Source organism: Primulina tabacum, chromosome 11 (assembly GCF_025594145.1).
Source record: "Primulina tabacum isolate GXHZ01 chromosome 11, ASM2559414v2, whole genome shotgun sequence".
In the NCBI taxonomy this organism is placed as follows: domain Eukaryota; kingdom Viridiplantae; phylum Streptophyta; class Magnoliopsida; order Lamiales; family Gesneriaceae; genus Primulina; species Primulina tabacum.
The window spans coordinates 1,703,703-1,722,850 of NC_134560.1; the positions used below are offsets into that span (position 1 = coordinate 1,703,703).

At 35.9% G+C, this 19,148-nt stretch overlaps 3 protein-coding genes and 1 long non-coding RNA gene across 6 annotated transcripts; all 4 read left to right on the forward strand.

Annotated features, from left to right (window-relative positions):
• The first annotated feature begins 2,637 nt into the window (after positions 1–2,637).
• On the forward strand, positions 2,638–6,684 carry LOC142517830 (OBERON-like protein). Of its 2 annotated transcripts, none has more exons than XM_075620294.1 (3): positions 2,638–2,777; positions 3,656–4,804; positions 5,781–6,684. In XM_075620294.1, exons 2-3 carry the CDS (start codon positions 3,667–3,669, stop codon positions 6,404–6,406), a joined length of 1,764 nt encoding a protein of 587 aa, XP_075476409.1. In that variant the 5' UTR covers positions 2,638–2,777; positions 3,656–3,666; the 3' UTR covers positions 6,407–6,684. The 2 variants fall into 2 exon arrangements, with proteins under 2 accessions (XP_075476409.1, XP_075476408.1); XM_075620293.1 differs by having other exon boundaries at positions 2,650–2,836.
• A 2,678-nt stretch (positions 6,685–9,362) lies between these two features.
• Positions 9,363–10,651, forward strand: LOC142519212 (CASP-like protein 2B1). Its single transcript, XM_075622153.1, has 3 exons — positions 9,363–9,719; positions 9,803–9,935; positions 10,172–10,651. Exons 1-3 carry the CDS (start codon positions 9,490–9,492, stop codon positions 10,424–10,426), a joined length of 618 nt encoding a protein of 205 aa, XP_075478268.1. The 5' UTR covers positions 9,363–9,489; the 3' UTR covers positions 10,427–10,651.
• An 889-nt stretch (positions 10,652–11,540) lies between these two features.
• Positions 11,541–15,457, forward strand: LOC142519068 (protein NAR1-like). 2 transcript variants are annotated; one of them, XM_075621960.1, is made up of 11 exons: positions 11,541–11,840; positions 12,132–12,214; positions 12,437–12,590; positions 12,705–12,894; positions 13,140–13,266; positions 13,530–13,686; positions 13,771–13,820; positions 13,901–14,072; positions 14,390–14,516; positions 14,617–14,708; positions 15,045–15,457. In XM_075621960.1, the coding sequence occupies exons 1-11, from the start codon at positions 11,754–11,756 to the stop codon at positions 15,195–15,197; spliced, it is 1,392 nt and encodes a 463-aa protein (XP_075478075.1). In that variant the 5' UTR covers positions 11,541–11,753; the 3' UTR covers positions 15,198–15,457. The 2 variants fall into 2 exon arrangements, with proteins under 2 accessions (XP_075478075.1, XP_075478076.1); XM_075621961.1 differs by having other exon boundaries at positions 11,542–11,840; positions 12,069–12,214.
• Positions 15,458–16,306: 849 nt separating this feature from the next.
• LOC142517610 (uncharacterized) lies at positions 16,307–17,801 on the forward strand. Its single transcript, XR_012813340.1, has 3 exons — positions 16,307–16,453; positions 17,088–17,235; positions 17,403–17,801. It is a non-coding gene; the product is annotated as an uncharacterized LOC142517610 (long non-coding RNA).
• Positions 17,802–19,148: the final 1,347 nt, after the last annotated feature.

Below are 19,148 nucleotides of genomic sequence, written 5' to 3' on the forward strand. Positions count from 1 at the left end.
ATCCAGGACATAGTCCTTGCTACTTCTATCTTGAGTTTTTGTAATTCCTCCTTAATTTCTTCAGAAAGAATTAACTGCATCTCCATTCTATTTCCTGTGAGTTCTATTGGGATTGCCATTTCCCTTCTAGAAACTTTATAGATTAGATGATGCTTTCTGTTTCTTAGGCCAAGACTTCCTAAGAACTTTTCTACCTGTCCTGCAGAGAATCCTTGATATCTCTGTAGGCTAGGATTTTCTCTCATGATCTTTTGGACCATATTATGAGAGATTGTTGTCTGACTGAAAAACCCAGACAAATCTTCATGTATTTCGTGTCGAAACACCTCGTCCTCAGTCAGATTCCGATTCTGTTCCATCAGATTCTTCCTGACTTAAGACTTCTTCTTCTTCTTCATATATACTTTCATCCGAGGCAATGTCCTCGAATCTGTATACCTGAATTAGATCTTGGTAATAAACTGCTTCTTCAATATCCGGGGTAGGATCGAAACGTTTAATACCTCTTTTTTCATTTTCTGGACAATTGGTCGAAATATGACCTCTTGCTCCACATGTCCAGCAATTGCAATCCTGAAACTTTCATTGGCTCGAGTATAAGCTCTTCTGAAAGTTTTCTTCGTAGGTGTTCTTCCTGTGCTTCGAGATGTACTCGATGCTTGGGATGATATCCTACTCCTTGATGGTCCGCTTCTTTGTCCAGATTTATAAGATCTGACTTTCTGTCTAGACCATACAGTTTTAGAACCGTCGCTAACGTTAGCGACGGTTTAGCTCAAACCTTTGCTAAAATTAGCGACGGTCCTAAACTAAACGTCGCAAATTCAAAAAATTCGATCCCGCCTAAACTTCCCTCCATTTTCTTCCACCACTCTCTATAAATACCTTTAAATTCGCTTCATTTTCTTCCATTCACTTCACAACACTTAAAATTTTCTCACTTACACGATTTTACCACTTCACAACATTTAAAATTTTTATCTCTTACACGATTTTACTACTTTACAACACTTAAAATTTTTATCTCTTACATGATTTTTTTACCATTTCAAAACAATTAAAATTTTTATTTCTTACACGATTTTATCACTTCACGATACTTAAATTTTTTTATCTCTTACACGATTGTACCAATTCAAAACACAGATTTATTAAATTCTTAAATTTTTTTTATTTACCTAAAAAATTAGCGACGGAATGTATAAACCGTCGCTAATTAGAGACGATTTTACATTTAGCGACGGTAAATACTAAACTGTCGCTAAATTTAGCGACGACATAAAGAACAGTCGCTAATTAGCGACGGTTTATATACGCTCTCCGTCGCAAATATTTGTTGCGACGGTTGTTAAAACCGTCGCAAATTGTAGCTAACAACACTGGCTTTAACAACAGTTTTAAAATGGCTACGACACCGTTGTCGTATGGCATTTTTCTTGTAGTGTAGGAATATGATCACTTTGTGCCATACTTATGAGTCTATGATCCTCTTCCTTTTCCTGTAATTAAGAAATCTTTTCATCTTACGTCAGAAGTTTATGTATCTCATGGACAAATATATATAAAAACTGTATTGCAGATACTAAATTTTCTTGATTAAAATCATGAAGTAATAGGAAAATAAGCTGCTAATAAGTCATATATTTGGGATTTCTGTTCAAAAAGTTAATCATACAACTATAAATCCAAAAATCGGCAGAACTTAGGGGATCTTGCATTTTGAATCACACCAGCCAGAGCAGAACATTCAGTGTAATTTATTTTTAACAACAGAGGGAATGATTTTTCTTTTCTTTTTTTAGCTCCCAATAAAGCGGCCGGATTATAGTACATTTGCCATGTTAAAATTTGAAATAAATTGTAAAAATGAACGTGGCTCCGACCTAATATATATAAAAAAAAATCGCTAGGTTCATAATAAAAATTTAAAAGTTGAACTGCATACTGTACTATTTCGATCGTTTAGTCTGCATTTGAATGAATAAATGTAATTGAATGGCTTTATTCGACAAAGGATTTAAATCACACCTATTTTGGGTGAATTTTAATTTTTTTTAATATGAAATTAAAATTCTTTAAAACCACTGTTCTTGATAATGATAAATGTGCCTAAGTCAAATGAGAGTTAATTTCAAATTTAATTGTTCCAAATATGTCAAATTCATTATTTCAAATATCACATTACTTAAAAATATATGTGCATCTTGACCTCTCATGTTGAAGGATCAACCGATCAAGAGATATGAAAATATGATAATAATTAGCGTCCCTTTGCATGCGATGTATGTATACATATTGAATTTTCACGTAATATATATAATGCGCGTGAAATATTTAGAAATTATGTTAAAAGTGAGATATATATATATATATATATATTTTTGAAAACAGTGATAGATATTTTTTAAAAACTAAAAAGTACAATATGTTGAAATAAAATAAAATATCCTATTTAATTACAAAAACGTATTTAGAAAAACGATCCTCGGATGTTACGTTGGTGTACTATGCGGCTAGTATTTAACAAGTGGAAACTTAAGAAAAAAAGAGAGACGTCGATAAACGAAGTCAACGCGGAAAGAAGTTTAACAAAGTGGGTCCCGCTGATTACCGGGTACTCACCATTCGGGTTATCATTATTTTTCAACTTTCCTGTTTTGTTTTTGCTCCCTCTTCGACGAGTCCAAACGGTAGAAAGCAAGGGAATTTCAGGCTAGTCAGCGTTTCTCCGTCCCATATACGTTGCGGCTGAGCTAGGGTTTCGAAGAGGAAAAGGGGTAATATTGAGTCAATTCCCGGAATTTTGTTTGAATTTCGTTTTGTTACCTCGTTTCAGGTATGAGATGGATCCTTTCAAGTGACATTTATTTATTTTGTTTAAGTGTTTGCTGGACCTAGATCTTGCTTGTTATAAGTCGGCGTTTGGTTTGGTTTGGTTTTGGAATTTCATTTTCGGCTTTAATCGTGTAATTTTAGCTCCTTTGTTATGGATTTTTGGTAGTTTCTTACTTCTTACGGTGATCTGTCGAGAAAGCATATATTTACCACGTCGGTCATGTAATAATTATTCTATTTTTTTTTCGGTCATATTGACTACCGAAGCTTAATCCCTGGAAATATGGTTGACTGGTTGTAAAATTGGATTTTGATCTCGTGTGCTAGAATTTTTTTTGAAATTGTCCTTCGACTCATTTTATACAAAGCTTCCCTTTTTGGATAACAGGGATGATATTTTTTTCTCTGAATTTCTGTTACTGTTACTTACAATATACTTGATTTGCCTTCGGGAGTTATCTGGACTTGTGATTTTAATGTTTTTTTATTATGCTTTTCAGAGGTCTATATCTAAATTAAAGTTTCATGTGACAAAATGCTTCATATGAAAAAATGCTTTCTCTTGTTATTTGTACCTGTTGAAGCTATTGGTGATTGGTAATACAAAACTACGGGTCTTGGTAGTTCTTAGAGTTGTTATGTTGTGTTTTGATCCATTCCATCGATCTTTGTTTTATATTCATCAGAGATTGTACTGGCATGCCAATTCAATCCTTTCCTAGAAGATTGTGATTATTGTTTTACATTAAGATGTAAGCGAGAATACATTGTTGTTTGTCGTTGTTGGTGGTTAAGTGACTTTAAGTTGTTGCTACTTCAGGTTATTCTCATATGGGAACATCTTCTGGTTCTCATTTCAATAATCAATCCTCAATGCTACCACCTCGTCAACAGCTGCAACCTGGGGGAGTTCTGCAGACCTCTCTCTCCTTAGTTGCACCAGATGTATGTGGATCTCCAAATCTTCAGGAACATGGCTCAAATTATGGGTTAGTTCGTGAATCTCCAACAGAAAGTGCCAGTTCACGAGAAACTTGGCCCACTGCTGAGGCTTTGACAGCAAAGAAACCGGACAAGGAAAAAGAAAGAGAGAATGGTTTTGCTGGGCACTCTGTCGTCCGACATATTTCGAATGCAGATAAAATGTCTCTTCGGGATGTGGCTAGTGAAAGGATAGAAATCATAGCAGAAAAAATGCAGAATCTCCCAGACGAGTATTTAGACAAGTTTAAAAACGAACTTCGTGCTTTTCTGGAAGGGTTGGGCGGCTCTCAGCAAAGAGACGAATTTCTTTTTCTGCAGAAGCTGGTCCAAGGTAGGGGTGATTTGACTGAGAAAAATCTGACTATGGCACACAGGATTCAGCTAGAAATTCTTGTTTCTATAAAGACTGGAATCCAGGCATTTTTGCATCCAAGCCTCAGTCTATCTCAAGCTTCGCTGATGGACATTTTCTTGTACAAGAAGTGCAGAAACATAGCATGTGGAAGTGCACTACCAGCGGAGGATTGTGCATGTGAATTGTGCGTAAAGAGAAATGGTTTTTGCAACCTTTGCATGTGTGTAATCTGCCAAAAGTTTGATTTTGAGGTTAACACATGCCGCTGGATTGGGTGTGATTTGTGTTCTCACTGGACTCACACTGACTGTGCTATTCGAAATGGACAAATTGGCATGGGCCCTTGCGTGAAGAATGGAACTAGTTCAGCAGAGATGCTTTTCAGATGCAGAGCTTGTAGTAGGACATCTGAGTTATTAGGGTGGGTGAAAGATGTATTCCAGCATTGTGCGCCGACCTGGGATAGGGATGCTTTAATCAGAGAACTGGACTTTGTAAGTAGAATTTTCCGTGGGAGTGAGGATTATAGAGGCAGGAAATTGTTCAGGAAGTGTGAGGAGCTCATTGAAAAATTGAAGGGTGGGGTAGCAGAACCTATGGCTTGTAAAGTAATCTTATTGCTCTTTCAAGGTAAGCTTTATTCACAAGGTTATATCGTGAATTATGCTCGTTGCTACATTTATATTTTTTCTTTGTTGCCTGGTTTTTGATGAAATGAACTGGTTTTTGATGAAATGAACACAAAAACAGATTATTATATAGGGCTTACTATACTCAGCTTGGTGAACCAATGATTGTTGTTCATATCTTCAGTTGCGAACTTCTTTTGGTTTTTGTATTAAACATACTGTACATGGCTTAGGAGGATTTGATGGGATTTGCATTTAAGAATGCTATATCGATGTTTGGGATGAGAAACGGAAAATGAGGATTTATTTCAAAGGGGTCTACCTCTAACAACCTGCCTTACATTTTGATGTGACGTCGTCTTTATTTAATATTAGGTAGTGTATCCTATCTTTCCACTGTTCGTAATAGTTTTGGGGGGAAATTGTTTTACACCTGGATTTTAATTTTTTAGAGAAGCCAATTAACAAAATGAATTTAACTTGCATAGTATTGTCATTCTGCGGATTGACAACATATAATTTGGCTTCTTCCTCTGAGTTCAAGATGCAAATAATAGGCTATTCTAGTCATCCTTATTGTTTTTATTTCAAGATTGACTTAGTCTACTCCTGAGGTTACGTGACTAGCATTTTTCAAATCCAAATACCAAGTTACTGGATGACAGCTATTTTTCAATCAACTTGTTTGTGCCATCTAAGCTTAGGTTATTATTGCTCGACATTCCTTCGCAACCTGCAAGGTGAATTATGTTCATCTGCTTTATAGTTTGTCCGATTTGTTCTGTTAAATACGTTAGCATCAAATTCCATATAGAACAAATTAATCCTCTTTTGCAACTTCTTGAGATTCTTTGAGTTACTCCTGCGATGAAGTTCTTTACAATGAGTTCCATACTTCTGTTTCCTTTTGCATGATACTGGAAATACTAATTTCAGAGACTCGCTCTTATTTTATTAAAATTTTGTTACCTTTACAGAGCTTGAGGCAGACCCCTTAAAGATCCAAGAGAATGAAGAAAGTGGCAGGATGATATCCCCACAGGAAGCATTCAACAGGATAGCAGACGTAGTGCAGGAAGCTGTTAAAAAGATGGAGAATGTTGCAGAAGAGAAAATGCGGATGGTAAAAAAAGCCCGTTTGGCTGTTGATGCTTGTGAGCAAGAGCTTAAGGATAAAGCCAGGGAAGTGGCAGCACTGAAGATGGAAAGGCAGAGAAAGAAGATACAAATTGATGAGCTTGATAATATTGTTAGGCTCAAACAGGCTGAGGCTGACATGTTCGAGCTGAAAGCCAATGAAGCTCGACGAGAAGCTGAGTGGCTTCAAAGAATTTCACTCGCCAAGAGCGAAAAGTCAGAAGAGGATTATACAAGTAGATATCTGAAGCAAAGAATGCATGAGGCTGAGGCCGAGAAACAATATTTGTTCGAAAAGATTAAGCTTCAGGAAAGTACAAGGGTGTCACAGAGTGGTGAAGGAACAAGTGACCCTTCCCAAATGATGTATAGCAAAATCCAGGATCTACTGAAGAACATGTATGACACAACTTCGAAGGTGGAGGCACTGTCAAACGATCGTCACTCATTGGGTTCACTTCCTTGAGTTTCATCATTCTCCATGGTGGACCTTTCGATTTCGTACACGGCATGAAACTTCATTGTTAATTATGTCTGTCAAACCTTTAGTTGCTGCTTTTCCTTATAGATTAAAAAGCAAACTCGCGAAACAGCTTGGATGCAAGCGAATGTTCCCATCTTACTGGATGCTATTCATGGCCACCCTCTTATGTACAGTGGTCACTATTATTTTTTCTTTAATTTGCAACTGTTATCCATGACACTCAGTGCTGGCATATACATGCATAGTTTCTTTTTTATGTTGATTTGTGATGTGTTGGGTTTATAATTGTCAATTGACCATATCATGAGAAGCTAATCGATTTCATGCATCACTAACATGCCATGATGTGATTAAAATGGCTTCGTCTCTGCCATGGAAATTCGATACCCGCATTTTGGTTTTTGTTATTTGAGAACTGTTGGGGAAGGGGCGCTACAGTGAGTTTGAATCCGTAAAAAGGTGAGGCCATTCTACAATGAAGAAATGGCAGATCGATCCCCATTTCTAAGTGTGTCGTGATTTAGTGAATATAAAATGCTAAAACGGTTGGCTGTTGTTTAAATCATAAAATGTACAGTGGAGCTCAATTTAATTTTGGTCTGGAGATCTGAGTACTCGCTGTTACAAAGGCCACGTGAAAACTTAAACAATGGAGCATGTCTGTGTGTATTAGCACAACATATTGTAAACCGTTATTTTTTAAAACTTGAAAAAAGGGCAAGAATCCCAGTCAAAAATGTGTTACGGTTGAGATTATTCTAACATCATCACGTCTTATCAGTAAGGATCAGACAGGGATTTCTAGGTAATTCACATCTGAAGTCCTTGGCTTTGGATCTGAAAGATGTTCTGTTTATACTACTTCCTGCATTTTTCTTATTGCATAGTCTTTTCCCATTTCCAGGATTTCTGTTCTGTTTCCATAATGCAGAAGAAGATTATACTAACTTTGATCTTTCTATTGTCAATATCTCAGAATTCGGGTAACTTTCTATTCACCTTTTCTTGAAACCGCGTGTTGTGTCTCTGCAATATTTTCTCTGATGATTTATCAATATTTATACATGTTTGGAAGATGCGCACTTTGAGGGATTACTGCATAGCAGATGATCAAACATCAGAAGATGATCTGGTCAAGGCTATGAATTGGGCATGTACCAATGGTGCGAACTGCATCACAATTCAATGAACCAGACACGTTTTTACCCCAACACAACAAAGGATTACGCATCTTATGTATTCAACAGCTATTATCAAAATATGAGGCACAAGGGAAGCGGTTGTTATTTCGATGACACCGCAGTTTTAACCGGTCTCAAACCCAGTAGGCACATCTCACTATCTATCGACCAGGTCATTTCGGGGCAAGCTGCATGGAGCCCAGTTTACCGTCTCCGTACTTTCGGAGGAAGAGCTTGAAGCTTCCCGCGTAACGCAAGTTAACTAAGCATAAAGTACCTGAAGGTGAAGGCTGTGACCTATGCAAAAAAAAGGAGGGAGAGAGATCTCTCTCGTTAGGTCTGGGATCTTGTGGGTCCGGAAGAGAGGATCCATGTTAAATATTTTTAAATCATCTGTCCTCACATGGATGTATTTATTGGATCCGTCGGGACTGACGGGGCTCGACCCTAGCTCGAAATACTGCTGTTTGAACGAAACGACTGTAACATTTAAAAATCGATCTCAACTCGAGAAGAAGTGGATCTTGGTTTTAAACAAAACTTGAAACGTTTAACGTTATTTCTATGAATGGCACAAATTGGCCCACCTAGCTAGGTGCACCTCTGCATGTGCCTACTGCTTGTGATTGCATCATTTCTGATCTCAAAAATGAATTAGTACGTAATGGTTTCTAACTTGGGTGTTTTATTACCCATGGCAGGTCATGACTCGTGCAAGTTCGATTATACGCCTTGAAAAAGTGGGTCGTTGCATCGGTAATCTGGGTTACTGTCTCATTTGTTGAATTAGAAATTAAATTTACGTGGCAATTTTTCATTTTGTTTTTCAACTTTCAGCATTAAGTGTCATTTGTATTGTTTCTCATTTAATAACATTTTTTGTTGATTCTATTAACTAATCTTGGAAAACGTGCAACCATTTTTTCAATTAAATAAATAAATAAAATAAAATAAAAAATTGGTTGTAAACTTTGCTTTTCAATTATCTTAAATATAAAAATAAACAAATTTATATACAAGTAACAAAGTGAGGTATATCATCATGTATATATTGTTAACAAAATCAAGAAATGGACTCTACGAAATTGAAATTTTACCTACCAAACACACGGAAATCGATTAACGATAATAACACATACTACATTTTCAATATTTCTAGAATTTTCAATATGATCCGATGGAGTCATTAATAAATCAAATAATTCCAGTACGGCTTATTAACTGCGAGAAGAGAGACTCAAAATAGATGGCCCATGCTCAGCCCTCGTCTTGTCACTTCATATTTTTTCCTTGAAACAAGCAATCATTGCCCCTCACCCCCAGAAAATATAGCAATCTTACTGCCCTTCCTTCTCAAATGATGTCCCAGATATTTTACTAAATATACGACTAGAGGTTGATATGCCCCCCTTCGGTTTCAAATTGCCACTTATATATTATATATAAAGGAGATATAATTTTTGCTCAAAGTAGCGAAAGAAAATGAGTATAATTATATAATAGTTGAAACCAACACCAAGAAAAAAAAAAGACATGGTCATATCATTTTGTGCCCCTAAAAAAATTTGTAAAATGTGCAGCATTGCAATAAGATTTAATATTAACCATGTAAGTATCAATCGGAAATTTTAAAATGATATTTAAAAAAAAACATATAAGTATAATTACGATAGGCTTCCTTATGATTAAAAAAGACAAATATAGTTTTTTTCATTTTCTTTAGGGTGATTTTTATATAAGTGGTGGAATGAAGGTAGGCCAGCATTGGGTTGTCGAGTTATTGCTAAAATTTATTGTCATTGTGAGAAGTGGAATTGGTCTATCCATTTTCCAACCACTTCCATCATTTTTCCACTGATTTCTGCACAAGCTTGGTGTGTGAAGATGAATTACCTTAATGTGGGAGTTAGCCCCAGTCCCGGTAATGTTCCTGTGTACAATGGGAGCAATTTGAAGGTGATAGATAGGAGGTTGAGGCTAGTGGAACTGGTTCTGAGGTGTGTGATCTCCGGTTTGGCCATTCTTTCCGCTGTTCTTATAGGAACCGATTCTCAGGTTAAGGAGATTTTCACAATACGGAAGGAGGCTAAGTTTACAGACATGAAAGCCCTTGTGTAAGATCTATGCCAAATGATCGGTTTTATTATATACTTACTTTACTAAGATCCTATGGTTCCATTTTTTGAATATGTTGCAGTTTCTTGGTGGTGGCAGATGGGCTAGCGGCTGCCTACTCACTGGTGCAAGTTTTGAGGTGTGTTGTGAATATGATTAGAGGGATTGTTTTGTTCAACAAACCCTTGGCTTGGGCCATTTTCTCTGGAGATCAGGTATGGAATTGTGCAGCAGTAAGATTGTATATATCATGCATTAAACCTGATCATTTCTCGAAAACATCTGCCTTCTTGGATTCACACGTTAATTTTCGACATAGCTGTGTTCATGTAACTTTCAAGAAGTTGAGTTTTCCTACTTATTTAAGTAGCTTTCTATCTGGCGATGGAGAGAGAGGACTTCTTGTAAATTAATCCGTCAAAAGTCGAACGTTGTGAATTTGTACTTTCAGGTGATGGCCTACGTGACATTAGCAGCGGCGGCAGCGGCCACACAGTCGGCGCTGTTTGCGAAATTCGGGCATAAAGAAATGCAATGGATGAAGATATGCATCATGTATGGTAAATTCTGCAACCAAATCGCGGAGGGCATATCCAGTTCATTGCTGGTGAGCCTTTCCATGGTGGTGATGTCGGCCATCTCAGCTTTCAGCCTCTTCCGTTTGTATGAGAACAACAAGTTGGAAAAGGGAAACCGAAGATGGTGAGTGATAGTAGGATAAGCCAGGTTGATAGTGGTGGGGGACGTCCGAAAATTTGTAAAATAAACTTGGTGTGTCGTAAAAAAAATAAATACCCCTCCTTATGGCTGTAGAATTTGTACTACGTTACTAAAAGGATGTCTGGTGTCTGTCAATTTTGGGCAAGTCTGGGATTGCGTTCTTGCCCAGTGTATGGATGTGCAAAGTTTATATGCCAAAATCTACCACTTATTAGAGGGTGTATTTTAGACAAAAATAAAGATACTATCTAGTCCTGATTTGGGTTAAAATAAAATCTTTTAAGGTAAGAAAATAATTGACCTATGGAAGAGATTGAGCAACAACCGAGTAATCTCAAGGCCATATAAAATAAATGGTGTCATAAAAGGGCAGTTATTGGCTTTGGTGGGAGTTGTTTTGACTTGTCTTATTCTGTAAATGCAAGCGTTACTTTCTCCGGTGCATTATATTCCTTCAATATTTGAAGTTTTTTTTAATATCTAACTAAATAGAAATTTTCACAGCGAACATGCGCATGCTTTCAACGTGAATTATATAAAATTGGGGAAAAATGGGTGAATTGGCATTTGAATTTATATTTTGAGGGTAGGTGTCTGTTTTGTGATGCATTCAACGTTTTCATGTAGATGTGTGTAAAGGTAATATTTTAGAAGAGTACATTTAAGCTTGAAACGAGCAGTAGTATATTTTTAAAAAATTATTATGAGATTGTTTTATGCATTAATTTTCTGAGACGAACTTCCAATGTGATTCGGTTAATGAAAAATTATTATTTTTTAATACAAAAAATATTACTTTTATTTGTAAATATAATAATATCAACCGGTCTCATTAACATAAATATGTGAAATTTACTCATATATATATATATATTTGAAATAAAAATTGAAACATAAATATAAAATTATATTTTCAAATTTGATTATTGAATCAATTTTTTTGGATAAAATTTGCATCACAAATCGTAAATTAATTTTTTAAAAAAGGAGGGATTGTACTTGAAATTTTAATTTGGCATAAAAAGACAAGTTTGCAATCTTTTTTAAAAGGAATATCCCTTTGTATTGAAGTAATATATTGATTATTATTGTTATTATTTCGCTGCTACTTGAGAGCTGTGCACCGGCAACACAGTGAAATATTATCTCGTCTTCACCTCCACATACCCCGTTTCAGCAATTTGTAGCCCTAATTTTCCTAAACCTCCATGGCTTCAAATCCTTATCTTCCGCGGTGAAGATACTAAAAATAGATTTTTTTAGCACAATCAAGTGCATGTAATCCAATTTTGTTTTATCTGAACAAACGTACGATGTCGGAAAAATTTTCAGCTACGTTGAGAATTGGGGATTTGAATGATTACATAGCACCATCTCAGGGTTGCGTTATTAAAACTGAGGTGACGAGTCGTTCTGGTTTTCTGTTCGTATTTTTATATATATATAATTAATTTATATTTGACATATTCTCTCTGTGCTTTTTTGTTTGGTCGATAATTCTTTACGGTTCTAATTTGATCTATGATTCTTAGGAAGTGATGTTTCTTGGTTTACCGCAATCAAGCAGTTTATGATCTGCTTCGTAAATATTTTTTGTTTAATCATTTGCTATCATCCTAACTTCACAGGAGAGTAAAAACACGAGCATGACGATTGGTAAATACGCACATTTATAGTTATTTATGAATCAGGGTGTAGGAAAAGCAAGTAGTGCTCCTAAAGCTGTGCAAACTGATCCAGTAAAGATTTCCCTCAAAGACTGCTTAGCATGCAGGTAAGGTGGACTTGTTGCTCAAGTTGAATGGATATCACTGCTTACTTTTTTTGTTTGTGAGTGTGTAATCTTTTCGTGAGACAGAGAGGAGTTGGGAGGGAATAGAAAACTAAAAAATTGTTCGGGAGGAAGGTGTGAAAGAATATTTAAGTTGATTTGCTTCTTATTCCGTATAGATTATAATAGAAAAATACAAAACTTGTGTTTTTCATGTGTATGCAGCGGGTGCATAACATCGGCAGAGACAGTTATGCTTGAGAAGCAAAGTTTAGATGAGTTTCTTTCCAACCTCGACAAAGGAAAATATGTCATCGTCTCCCTCTCTCCCCAGTCCAGGGCTTCCCTTGCAGTTCATTTTGGCTTCTCTCCTTATCAGGTGAGTAAGAGGTTACAGCTGAAATTCTCATGTTGTCCATTTGTCGATACTGTCTGATGATTATCTTCTCGGATTCATGTTTTCTGGTCTTACCAAGAACTTAATATTTTTCAGATATTTGGAAAGCTCACAACATTATTCAAGTCCTTGGGTGTGAAAGCCATATTTGATACCAGCTGCAGTCGGGATTTAACACTTATAGAGTCCTGTAATGAATTCCTAGCACGGTATAACAAATGCAGCCCAACTGATGAGGAGAGATCAAAATCACCCCTGCTCCCTATGATTTCATCTGCATGTCCCGGTGTGTCATTTATTCTGAGATTCTAGTGTAAATCTCTAATTATTGTACCCATGCTAGATGTCAAATCACTTTTTTCCCCACCTGGATACGGCATGCCTGATGGATTGAAAAATTTTTCTTTTCTCTTTTTTCTTGCTGAAGCTGAGTTGAGGGTGAGCTGCAGCAAAGTTGGTCCGTTTAAGCATTGAATTACGATGTGTCCAATTTGAAGGCTGTATCTGACTTTTCCATGATGTTAATTGCAGGTTGGATATGCTATGCAGAAAAAACTCTTGGATCATATATCTTACCATATATTTCCTCAGTTAAAAGTCCTCAACAAACAATCGGCTCTGCCATTAAAAACCACATATGCCAAAAATTAGGACTCAGGTGATCCATAATTTGCCCATATATTCAAAATATTTGCTCTGTTGCATCATAGTGCTTATGTTTTGGATGTTATGAGTTGGTTTCTGAAACCACCTTAATAATATGGCAACAATGATGTTACCAAAACTACTAGGAAGGGTAAACAATTATTTTTAATGAAACTTAGTTTTGTGTTAGGAGCAGTCGCAAAAATGGCTATGGCCTATATTGAAAGCTGGAGGTTGGAAAAGGATTGATTTAATGTTGACTCTATATTTGGGCAGGCCTGAAGAGATCTATCATGTTACTGTTATGCCATGTTATGACAAAAAACTTGAGGCTTCTCGTGATGATTTTGTGTTCCAATTGGACTCCGATGGTGAAAGAATTGCAGAAGTTGATTCTGTATTGACTACCGGAGAAGTTTTAGATTTAATTAAGGTTTGCTTTTGGTTGTTGCAGTCTGATTTCTTTCTTCTATCTACTTTATATGTTCACTGAAAATTTATTGTTTCATTGTTGCAGTTGGGATCTGTTAATTTAACGAATCTGGAGGAATCTCCTGTTGATAAATTGTGAGTTTCTATACCATCTCTAGGTTATTTAGAAAATGGATGTGGCGAGGGACTGATAGGGTGACTTTGTTTTTTGACAGATTGTCAAATGTAGATGAAGATGGCCATCTTTATGGAGCTCATGGAAGCTCTGGAGGATATGCTGACACTGTGTTTAGATACGCTACAAAGCTGCTTTTTGGGAAGGAAATCAAAGGCCCACTCGAGTATAAGACTATCAGAAATGCAGATTTCCGTGAAGTGACTCTCGAAGTAAGTGCAATATATCCAGCTTATGGACACTGTTTTCTGAGATTTGGGAAAATTGTTGTCTGATCCTGAAAATGCTCCAGTTAGACCACTGAAATTGTCTGATTAATTGACGTGTTCTTGTGTTAATACTCTGTATCCCTCAAATGACACTTGTATCATTTATGGCATCAGTTTTGATTGTTTTGCTTTCTCTGATACAAGTAGCATGAAGTTGTCTGTGCTATGTTTGTATCAGCCCATCTATTTACTCATTCTTCAAATAAGAAATTCCACTTTTGTGTTCTGTATTCTGATTAATGATGGTTCTTGTAATGCAGGTGCAGGGTAAAGTTGTCTTGAGATTTGCCCTGTGTTATGGATTCAGGAACCTGCGAAACATTGTCACGAAAATTAAAAGTGGGAAGTGTGAATATCATTTTTTGGAGATCATGGCGTGTCCTTCAGGTAATATTTTTGTCTTGTCATATAAATGATTTGGTTACCATAATCAGTGTGTTACTTCTATAAATCTTATATGGCTTTGGCATTATTGGTCATTTTACAGGATGCTTGAACGGTGGAGGTCAAATCAAGCCAATCGCTGGCCAATCTGCAAAAGATTTGATTCCATTGTTGGAAGCAGCATATTCAGAAAGCGTAAGTTAACTGCTAGTGGGTTAAGCCTGAACAACTGTTATTATTTTTGCCCAAATTTCCATTCGCTATTAGTAAATGGGTACACATGTATGGATCAGTTTATTTTTCGTTAACATCAGAACATTCTCGAGAAAACATAAAACTACAATGTCCTTGAACGAGTTTGGGAGCGAGTGATTCTTGATGTCATGACCGTAAATAATTGTGCATGGAAGTAATTCTCAATAATATCTTCATCGAAATAGTGATTTGGTGCATTGTATTCTTCTGATAAAATGTTGATTTTGCTTACTGGTTTCAATTGACTTATAATTGCCCAAATATCCTAATTTTTAGGTATTGGTGTCGGATCCTTTTGAAAATCCTAGAATCAGAAGACTATATGATGAGTGGCTTGGGCAACCTGGTTCAGAGAAGGCTAAGAGACATCTACATACAGAATACCACCCCGTCACAAAAAGTGTTACCTCTCAGTTGCAAAATTGGTGAGAAATGTATTCTTCTATCTGCCCCCAGTGGTGTTTATATCAATTTCGGCGATCTTTCCCTCAGTCAGGCCTCAGGTCCTGTAGGAATCTAATTTTGATAAACATTTTATTTTTTAGGCAATTAGTCGGTTCACATAGCATTTTCTAAATTTTGCTGTTTATGTATTCGAAAATAACACAGGGTAAAAAAAACCTTCTGCAGCTCCCCCTTTTTCATGCAGCTGGTACTATTGATTCTATGGAAAAATGATTATTTGATTCGACGATGATTAATGCTGTAATATAGTACCGTGTTCAAACTTGTTTGATGAAAATTATCGAGCAGCGCTGTCAATATCGAACAATATCTGTACAAATATTTTTCTGGGTGGTGTAATGTTGTTGGGTTTAATTTACTCGACTTAATGCTCGTTTGCCTTATATGGCGACCTATGGATAAAAATTGAATGAAGGCAACAGTCAAATATTTCTTTGTAACTCTATATTTGGGGTCTTGAATATGATCGATGAGTACCTTCCAATTGATTTACTTTTAAAAAGTAATATACAAATTTTTTTTCCCCCTAAAACACATTGTCTATCGTAAGAATAATTTATGTTTTAATATATTTTGGGAACACATGATTAAGATACTCAAAATTTTTCTTTTGTAAGATGATATTCCACCGATAGATGAATTAAAAAAAATAAATTGTTTCAAGATTGCAAATGAATTGACTTAAGCAATTGAATGAGACAAATAATATTTATGTAACAGGGTAATATTTGAACGATGATCCACTCTCAATGTATGGAAAAGAAAAAATATGCGATAGGATCGGTTGATTTGATTTAGAAAAAGAAATTTGATTTTGGCAAGATATTAAAATGACATTCATATCGATCGAGTGTTACCCAAAACATAAGAAATTTTAAAGGTCATGGACGTATCCATAAACTGAACTTGTGAAACATCCATTCTGATGTGGAATGCTGTTAATGATAAATCAGGCCACAGTTAATGCTGGATTCTTGCGGGCAAGGAAGGTAAAAAAAAAATGTGAAAAGGGATTATATGAAAAAGAAGGAAATATTAACAGGGAGGAGATGAAAAACAAATACATACATATATATGTGTGTGTGTGACAGTGCCAAAGTCGTAGGTTTCTGTCATAAGTCCGAGGTTTCTGCAGTCTTACAAAAGTCTTTCATCTTCTGACAGCAACAGCGCACTGCTTTCAATCTTGTGAACAATTCTTCCTCGGACAACCAAAAATGGTATCCCTGTCACTCTCTCTGAGGATGAGCAGCAACATACAGATTAATTTTATTTAATTAATTTCATACGCATTTTTGTTCGCCATGAATTGCGTTCTATCTAATAGCTCCTGTTTTCACGTATCTTAATTTCCCCCCTCAAGATTTCATCAATTTCCCCCGGCTTTCGCAAAATAAATCTGGGATATTTTTATTTATTTTTTCGATTTGTGAAACTACAACAACTATCTTATGGTTTATATTTCACGAGCATTGCGCTGGATAGATATTCATGTGTGCTCTTTCTTTCCGTGATACGAAGTACTGATTTTTCCTCTTACAGAGTTTTAAGAATTTTACGACATCATCAATGGTGGTGGATTGATAGTCGTTTGATAGGGCTCCGTTTGCTTATTATGACACAAATATTAATTAACCCTGATGGCCAGGAGTTAGAAGATGACTTGCGTGGTTGCGCGTTTAAGTGTCATCTTCTTTTACTTTTTATTATTAAATTCCTTGTCCGAAGAAAGAAAAATTAGTCTCTCTCTCTCTCTCTTTTTGCAATTCTCCCTTGAACTTAGGCTTCTGATTTATATTATAATATCGGGATGCATCACAAACAATTTATGATGAATAAAATGGGGTTTTGTAGACTGTGTCGAAGCGGCTGGCGGAGAAGAAAGTGGCCAAGTTTGAGAAGAACATAACAAGGAGAGGAGTGGGTTCTTTACCCTCCAAACATGCATTCGAACCAGCACACGTTGTTCTCATTCTATTCGCAGTCTTGCTTGTCATTTCTTGTAAGCCTAATTTTCCAAGATTCTCCCTTTACTATCTTCTGTACTCATACTAACGCTTGGCGTGACTAATGAAGAAAATATTGTAAAACTGTGTTGGAAATAAATTAAGACTTACGTCTCATCGTTACATGCTAACACCGATGATTTTATGTTCTTGGGCTTTGCAGTTATCTTCCAGGTGGTAAGAATGGCACTATACGGAGGGGTAACTGGAGAAACCTAGTTTGACCCTATAACATGCTGCTTCCTCTGTGCTAAGTTTCGAACTCTGGCATAAATTGAAGCTAAGACAGCTTATTATTGAACATAAAACTTCATGTTTAATTACAAGTAACCTTAGTTTCATCCTATTTAGACATGAAACTGTTGAATCCCCAGCTTTTGTTCGGTCACTCCATCTTAGTCTTTTTTCATTGAAATGTTAATGTAGCACCACATGTTGCTAACGAGACGACATACATTATTGACACATATGATGTCACATCAGTATTTTAATAAAAGTAATGACAAATTTTTTTTAGATAAAATGTAAGTTAATGGATTAAAAAACTTTAAATAACCGTGAAAGTTAGAAAACAAAAAAATTAAATCTCCCCCAAATCGAAACTTGGTGCTACATACTGCATGAGGTAGCTTTCTCATCTGTTTGGTTCTTGGATTAAATTGCTGTCATAATATAATTAATGATTTCAATCCCAACACCCATTGAAGCTGCTACTTCTCAAAATCTCTTGATTTTCTGCACTCTTGGCATATATTTGCTTCATCAACAATGGTGGCACGGGTGGATAATCCAAGAAACCATGCTACGCATCACACTGCACACTGCCGTGGAACTAATCCCCTCTTTACATGTGATTCTTTGTAATTTCAGATTGAGAAATCTACTTGTTTTATATATAAGTTAAGAAGACGCTTCGGATTCTTGAACGTGGTCTCCTCGAATTCTCTTGAGTGCATAATCAGCTTTGTAATTGCCTGCATTTCTAAATCTTCTTGCGTGTATAAAGCTACTTTTCTCAATTTTTTTTATTCTCGGTATGCAGATTTGAAGTGTAAATCGAAATTTATTAATTTGAAAGGGCCAAGTATCTATTTACTAGTAGGAGAAACTTCATATTCCAGGGTTATTTACGTAATCACACATGTATATGATGTCATCATTGGCGTGACTTCATATGCGGGCCAAGAAGGAAATCGGACGTCACTGAAAGTTATGGGCCACAGACTTGACTAAGGGGCCATTTCCCCGGGCCACGAAATATATTCAGCCCACCTTATTGATTATTGAGTTGCAAGAAAGCAAGATATAATAATAAATAGGATAGGAACTCTCGGTGGTGGTAGGGGTGATCACAGTGTGGTTTTGTGGTTTTTCTAAAAAAAATTAAACCGAATTGTCATATGCGGTCGGTTAGTATTTTGAAAATATAATCGCGGTTTTACATGTAGAATTAGTCTTACGATTTTGAGCAGTTTAAAGCGGTTGCGGTAGGTTTACGGGTTTTTTTTAATGAAAAATATTAGAATATATATTCTAATTTATTTGAAAATAACAAAAATATAGTGTCTTCAAATATAAAATATAGTTCAAATCATACAAAGATAAAAATAGATAAAACAATAATCAATATTCAAAACTAAGTTAATAGTTTAACAACACAACATAATTTTGAAAATAACTGAGATATAATGAATGATGACTGGGCAAAAAAAAAAATAACCGAACCGCGTATGCTGTGCGGTTTATGATTATTATTTTTATTTGCGGTTTTTTTAAAATATTAGGAAAAACAGTGCGGTGCAATGTGGTTTGAGCGGTTAATAAAAAAAATTTGATCACCCCTACTGGGTGGGATGTGCCAGGAACAAATTTGGACGAGCAATATTTGTATTATTTTTTGAAAGATTGC

Coding starts and splice junctions, on each gene's coding strand:
- LOC142519212 (XM_075622153.1), top strand. CDS start 9,490: ATGAATTACCTTAATGTGGGAGTTAGCCCCAGTCCCGGTAATGTTCCT. Junction 9,720..9,802: donor ACAGACATGAAAGCCCTTGT/GTAAGATCTATG, acceptor AATATGTTGCAG/TTTCTTGGTGGTGGCAGATG. Junction 9,936..10,171: donor CCATTTTCTCTGGAGATCAG/GTATGGAATTGT, acceptor TTGTACTTTCAG/GTGATGGCCTACGTGACATT.
- LOC142519068 (XM_075621960.1), top strand. CDS start 11,754: ATGTCGGAAAAATTTTCAGCTACGTTGAGAATTGGGGATTTGAATGAT. Junction 13,821..13,900: donor GAATCTCCTGTTGATAAATT/GTGAGTTTCTAT, acceptor GTTTTTTGACAG/ATTGTCAAATGTAGATGAAG. Junction 14,517..14,616: donor GATCATGGCGTGTCCTTCAG/GTAATATTTTTG, acceptor GTCATTTTACAG/GATGCTTGAACGGTGGAGGT.
- LOC142517830 (XM_075620294.1), top strand. CDS start 3,667: ATGGGAACATCTTCTGGTTCTCATTTCAATAATCAATCCTCAATGCTA. Junction 4,805..5,780: donor AATCTTATTGCTCTTTCAAG/GTAAGCTTTATT, acceptor TTACCTTTACAG/AGCTTGAGGCAGACCCCTTA.